Source organism: Hemibagrus wyckioides, linkage group LG24 (genome assembly GCF_019097595.1).
Source record: "Hemibagrus wyckioides isolate EC202008001 linkage group LG24, SWU_Hwy_1.0, whole genome shotgun sequence".
Classification (NCBI taxonomy): Eukaryota; Metazoa; Chordata; class Actinopteri; order Siluriformes; family Bagridae; genus Hemibagrus; species Hemibagrus wyckioides.
In genome coordinates, this window is record NC_080733.1 from 18,338,964 (window position 1) to 18,346,298 (window position 7,335).

The 7,335-nt window shown below is 36.5% G+C and overlaps 1 protein-coding gene across 1 annotated transcript; it reads left to right on the forward strand.

Annotated features, from left to right (window-relative positions):
• The first annotated feature begins 1,818 nt into the window (after window positions 1-1,818).
• On the forward strand, window positions 1,819-3,185 carry LOC131344953 (interferon a3-like). Its single transcript, XM_058377533.1, has 5 exons — window positions 1,819-1,974; window positions 2,147-2,227; window positions 2,633-2,782; window positions 2,896-2,988; window positions 3,081-3,185. The coding sequence occupies exons 1-5, from the start codon at window positions 1,819-1,821 to the stop codon at window positions 3,183-3,185; spliced, it is 585 nt and encodes a 194-aa protein (XP_058233516.1).
• Window positions 3,186-7,335: the final 4,150 nt, after the last annotated feature.

Sequence of the window (7,335 nt, forward strand, 5' to 3'; positions counted from 1 at the left end):
AATATGATTTGTATCAAAAGGGAACACAGTACTGTAGATGATTTTGTTATTTGCTTGTCAGACATGATTAAATGTACCGCAGAAGAAGACATATTCAGAACAATCCAATGAAATTTCCCAAAAAGCATTGCAGCACAAACACCATTGTTAAATGGAAGCCCAAGCATCACATTACCCTCTCTCTTTCTCTCTTTTCTCTCTCTCTCTCTCTCTCTCTTTTCTCTCTCTCTCTCTCTCTCTCCTGGATGAAATGACTATAGGTTTCTGATATAAGTCCCTGGTACTTTCTATAGTGCTTTGGAACCAGTGTGATACATGGTCCCAGTCTAATTCCCCCAATAATGAGGTAACGCAACTTCCCTTCTGAGAGAAAGTTTAACACATTAACACATACAATATCTGAAAAAAAGTATAATACTGTACCTGACCTTGTCTTTGCCATCTTTTACATGGTAACATAAATGTAGGCTGTGTTAATAACAACTGATATGTAAAACTGAGCCTTAAGGACTACTCTTGTTCCTTTAAATGCATTTTAGTCATACAGAGTGTTTATAATGCTCTGTACACCTTTAATCTAATCAGCATACTAATTGTTCTCATCTTCATTTGATAATCTGAAAGCCTGACTGTGTTGCAATGTTTTATGGTATATACTGATCAGGCATAACATTATGACCACCTGCCTAATATTGTGTTGGTCCCCCTTTTGCTGCGAAAACAGCCATGAACTGTCGAGGCATGGACTACACTAGATCACTGAAGGTGTGCTGTGGGATCTGGCACCAAGATGTTAGCAGCAGAGCCATTAGGGCCACACCTCACAACTTACAGGACTTAAATGATACTTTTGATAGATACTGACCACTGCAGACCGGGAACACCCCACAAGAGCTGCAGTTTTGGAGATGTTCTGATCCAGTGGTCTAGCCATCACAATTTGTCCCTTCATCAAACTCAAGCTCAAATCCTTATGCTTGTCCATTTTTCCTGCTTCTAACATCAACTTTGAGGACAAAATGTTCACTTGCTGCCTAATATATCCCACCCACTAACAGGTGCCGTGATGAGGAGATACTCAGTCTTATTCACTTATACCTGATTGATGTATATGATATTATTCAGATTGTGTATAAATGTTTATAGCTTTAGTGGAAAAAAGTTTGGATTATGTATATGTAAATTTCCTTTATAGGTAAGTCTATGTTTGAGATTAAATGTCTCATTTTGTTGCAATGTTGTAAAAATAAGCTTCAGAGAAACTACACTACATATACATGTAAAGGACACACACTAAAGGTAATAAAGACGTCCAGAGCACCAAAACAGCACCAGGCAAAGGTACAGTTTAGTACTTTTTTCTCAGAGCTTCCATGTTAATTCAGAATTGATGGTTTTGACATGTCTAATGAATCAGGGAAATTGGCCTAAGTTTGCTGTCACGAGGTATCAGTTTACATCCCAGCAACAGCCCGGGATTCCCTGACGTTTTTTACTTTTGCTGGACAATTTTATTTCCACGGTATCACCTTGGAATCACCCCTCCTGCCTAGGCGTGAAGGCGTGATTGACATGGGAACGTGCTAAAAAAGAAAGTAAATACAGTTTCCTAAGAATGCAAATGCGCTTAACCTTTCGATGCTGGCTTTAATGTGAAAACGCTGGGACAGCGCTTCGTCTTTTCACTTTTCAGTAGGTCTCCTATAAAAGAAAATAAAACCCAGTCCTGACTACATTGCACGCTGTGCACTGCAGGTCCTGTAGACAGTCCACTGATCATTGCTCACCTCTCCGACGTCTTGCCTGGTTCGTGCAGTTATGATGGCGGTATTAAATATGTGGGGTTTTATTCTGCTAACTCTCAGCTACTGGACCTGCGCAAATGGATGCACATGGATGAAGACGCAGAACAAAGCATCTCTTAGCAGCTTCCAGGTTTTAAGCAACAGCTCGATTGCTCATCTTGAACAGGCGGTAAGTAAAGAGATCAGTAAAAATTCCACTGGAATTAAAAGCAGAAGGAAGTCTGGAACTGATTCAACTGTTAGAGTGATTTAACTCACACAGGGTTAAGAGCTTCAATTGTATGTGACATAACTCATCTCATCCTTTATTTTGTTTATTTTCATTTTATTTCTTGCTTTAGTGCAAAGATTCCGTGCATGCTCATGGCAAACTCAGCATGGACTTTCCACACAAGCTGTACAACCGCATATACCAACTAGAGGTAAAGTACCGTTTTGGTTCAACTTTTTTTTTTTTTTTTGAAACGTTATAGTATGTAATTATGAAAAGGTACAATATATATTCATTCTAAAAGGCTATTCGTTCTTTTATACTTTTGCATTGAACGATAAAAAAATTACATTACATTCCCTACATTCTAATATATATTTAATATATATATATTTTTTTTATAAATATATATATATATATATAAATAAAGACAAGTTCAAATCCCAAAACCGCCAGTAAGCCAATGTTGGGAACAAAAAGCTCCTAATTGTAGCCTAAGTACAACAAAATAATTATTATAGGCAGAAAAATAATAAATAAAATGAAGGAGGTGGGGGTGAAGTGATGATCAATGCAATTCAAAACAAATTAACGCAGTGTTACTTATAATCAACAGGCAACGGATCACATTATGTTCATAATGAGGACTCTAAAGAGCATCATGAGGATCTACAGTGGGAAATATGAGAAGGTGGACTGCGACCAGAATAAACTGCAGATCTTCCTGCTTGATGTGCATCGGCAGATTATGGAGCTGGAGCGATGTGTGAGTTAAATGCATTAAGAATAAGAATAAGAATAAGAATAAGAATAAGAATAAGAATAAGAATAAGAATAAGAATAAGAAGATTATTTACATATATTTTTTGTTCATTGAAGGCAAAAAACCTCGTCGCTACCGAAGTACAAAAGAAAATATCTAAAAAGATGGAAATGCACTTCAAAAGTCTGATTTCTCACCTCAAAAACACGGTAAATTCCCCAATCTGCAGTTAGAAATTCTTTTACGGATTAAAACAAAATGTCGGTGATTTGTGATTTGTGAATTTTTTTTCTCCTTGCAGGATTACAGTGCAGAGGGCTGGAATGAGACTGCTGGAGTGGTGCTGAAGCACTTGAGAAGACTCGATCTTCTGGCCACTAAAACTAAAACCGATCTTCATGATTAAACCCTTCTTAATGCTTAAAGAATTAATGCTTAATGCTTATTTATTTAATCTTTTTTTGGATTCAAGAAATTCTGCCATCTTGAATTATTTATTTGTATTTCCATGTTTTTCATAACTTAGGTTTTTTTTTAATTTTTGTTTGTCTATAATTTAAAATATTTTATTTTTTTATCTGACGACATTAGTTATTTAAATGCATTTGATTGTAAACATGGTCTGTGATGGAGTGTGTATTATTTTTAACTGCGACATTTTAAAATAAAACGTGCACTTAAAAAAATGAATATTTGCGTATGATATGTGATTTTACAACATTCATACAATAAAGTGTCACTCGTAATAATTACCATTTAGTTTTGTCCATTTTCTAACATTTTGTCCATGATCATCATCATCATCATCATCATCATTATACTCTTCTTCTTCTTCTTCTTCTTCATCATCATCATCATCATCATTATACTCTTCTTCTTCTTCTTCATCACCATCATCATCATCAGAATCATCATCATCATCATAATCATCATAACCATTATACTCTTCTACTCCTTATTCTTCTTCTTTATCCTCTTCTTTATCATCATATCATAGTCCTGTTCTTCTTCTTCTTCTTCTTCTTCTTCTTCTTATTATTATTATTATTAGTAGTAGTAGTAGTAGTAGTAGTAGTAGTAGTTAAGACGCTGGACTACTATTCGAAAAGTCCTGACTTCAAGAGCAAGGCTCTTAACACTCAACAGCTCCGATATGTATATGAGATAAATGCAAACATCTGCCCAATGCCGTAAAATTAATTAGCGATATTAAATGACCCCGATTGTGCAACAGTAATTATTAGGTAGATAACAGATCCATCTCCTGAGCTACTGCTAATGTGGAAGTGTGATTGTAGGACAGAAGGACATGAAGCAGCAGGATTTTTCAGGAAGTGCTGCATTTTTTTCTGCATTACCCTGACCCCATTTTAACTGTGTGAAACACGAAAGAACAATTTAAAACAGGTAAATATTTTATGACTTTTTAAATACTTCAACAATTATTATTATTTTTCTTTTTATTTGAAGGTAGTGTACATTAATAACGAGGCTTTGATTCAGAAACTCTGTCTATGTGCACAGTATCTCAGAAGCGAGACCAATGCGTCCAGTCGGACTCTTAATAGCGCAAGAAAAAAAATAACCTGGATTAAAAAAAAAAATCACAGACACAGGTCAATACACTGGAATCACGCGGCTAAGCTTTAATGCTGCACTTCGTCATTAAAGTTTTCGAAACTGAAAGTTCCCTCGCGCCTAACCTTTTCATTACATCACTGCTGGACAGCGGAAATTCGATCCAATTTCCAGTGCGATGGCTACTTTCACATGCCTATAGGTACTTTCACTTACCTATAAAGCAGTTAGTTTCTAGAGTAAAGCGAAATGGACAAAAACAAAACACAGCGAGCAAAAACAACTTACTCAAACATAAATGAAGAAGTAGAAGAAATAGGTTGTAAAACTTATCCATAGGTTTGACCTTTTGTTCGATGTACAAGTACACGCTTGCTTCGGACTTTCCCTCGGCGAGCGCCGTGCAAATAATGCTTACTGTTTTCAGAATATAAAGCCTGCAGGGAGATCCTCTTCTTCGCTTCATTCTTCAGCTGACTTGATGAGAATTTAAAACCAGAGCCTAGCAGACAGGATGGTTATTACTCTGAGATGGGTGTTTCTGTGGCTTCTTATTTGCCCCTCTGTGTTCGCACGATGCTCAAAAGCTCTGGAGTCTAATAGAATACGCCAGATCATCCAGCAACTCTGCAGCCTGGTAAGAGTTCATACAATCTCTCTCTCTCTCTCTCTCTCTCTCTCTGTGAGTGTGTGTGTGTGTGCACTGCGTCCTAGGTGATGGAGTGAGATGTAGTAAGATGTTTAATATTAAGACTTTATACAATCTCTCTCTCTCTCTCTCTCTCTCTCTCTCTCTCTCTCTCTCTCTCTCCCTCTCTCTCTCTCTCTCTCTCCCTCTCTCTCTCTCTCTCTCTCTCTCTGCGCGCGTACATGTAATTAATATAACAATTACTTCCTTCAATAAGTCATTATCTACTGCTTCATTATAATCTGAATCTGTATTTGCGTATTTCTTTTCCTAAGGGTGAAATGCGACCTGTCAGATGTATGACCGAGGCAGAAAATATGAAGCTCCATAGTCCAACATTCCCGAAACAGGTGAGCAGTGTTCCATTATCCACATTCCATTAACCTGATTGTAATAGTTAACAATGAAGGGAAATTTTGAACAAATAGATTGCATCATAAAAAATGCAGCTATTCTAGAATAGAGCTATATTACCTTCTTGGGATATCGGTGTTAATCATGTGCTTTAGATCTTGATTTCTTTTTTATTTCACGAATTAAATCTGTTGATTGGTTAATGTACTGTTGTTTCTTGGTGTGGACAGGAGGAGAGCAGGCTGCTAGTTTTGGAAATGTCGTTTCGGGAAGTTTCTGATCTCCTGACGAAGACCGCGTCCACCGACTGGAAGTCCAGTGAGCTGCAGCAGTTAAAGAATTTACTCGGACTCCAGAGACAATTCTACACAACATGTGTAAGCTCTTATACACTTGTTTCATCTTAGTTCTATTATTGTTATGTGCTACCTCGTGGTTCAAAAGTTATACAGAGGAGTAATAGTGAAACCCACGTGCCTCTTTTTCTTTCATATGATCTTATTTTTTAGTCAATAGTACTATTGAATTTGCTCAGTGAGGTGATAATGAGCTTGGCTGTGTTTCTTAGCTTGAATACAAATGTCTTATAAAATTTTAATTTTAATTTGAATTTGTTTCTGGTCCAGTTTCCGGTTGTCAGCTCTGATCATGCTGAAGTGGAAAACTGGAGCGCTTTTTGGAGCAGTCTGGCTGATTTTCTGTCAGAAGAGGTAAGAGTGTCTCTATGGACGCAGTTCACCAGAGAGATTTCACTTTATTAAAACTTTTGTTTTTTTTTAACCTTTCTTCTCTTTTCTTCCCCGCAGAGTTTCAGCTCGTGCGCATGGGAAAGCGCGCGCGCTGTCATTCTCCAGGTGATGCGCGGTTTCTACAGATCCACCACAAACTCACCAAAACCAATCAGAAGCTGTTAAATGCTTAAAATACAGTGAGAATATTTATTTAATGCTTATATAAATTGTGTGCCGTATATAAATCCATACAATATTTATTTATTTATTTATTTATTTATTTATTTATTTATTTATTTATTATCCAGAATTAGTCTTATGTACAACATGATAATGACCATCGAGGCTGTGCGTGATGTCTGATTGTGTGTGCGTGTGTGTGCGCGCGCGCGTTTGACTACATTCCATGCTATTGAATAATGATTATTTAATAATTTAAAGTTGGGTTATAGTAAGAAAAAGGTTAAATAAAATTATTTTTGTTATGCGCAACAATGTTGTGATTCATGCATGCTACAGTTATAACGATTAATATAAAAAGCATAATGTCGAATCGAGCATGGTGATCTAAACTCGCTCCATTTTGCTTATTTGGAAAATAGATTTAATATCAACTCTAGTGAATAGAATTTTCCTCTAGCTCTGAATTCATCTGTAATATTATTTGTTTCGCTAAGCTAACGGCTTCTCTACAAGTTGCAAGCTACTTCGTAGCACTGACATTAATTAAGTAAAAATGTGCATTTTCTGATATTAAGTTAAATAAATGTATAATATTTTTTCTAAACACATTAATCGACTGCTGTTTGTTGTACTTTGGTGCCTTTAAATAAATGTTCCCTTTCTCAACAAGTTTCCCTTGCTTTATTCTCTTTTGTTGTTTTAGTTGCTATTAAATTTTTAAGACAGCAGAGCTGAATTTTACGTTTTTGGAAAAATATAGAAAAAAAATTATTCAGTGGGTCTCCAGTATGTTTGGTAGCAGATTATGTGGATTGTGTAACCACAAACACAACAAACACCGGTCAGGCATAACTTTATGACCACCTGCCTGTTATTGTGTTAATAATAATAGTCTTTTGCTGCCAAAACAGCCCTGACCCGTCGAGGCATGGACTCCACTAGATCCCTGAAGGTGTCCTGTGGTATCTGGCACCAATATGTTAGCAGCAGATCTTTTAAGACCTGTAAGTTATCCTTTAACT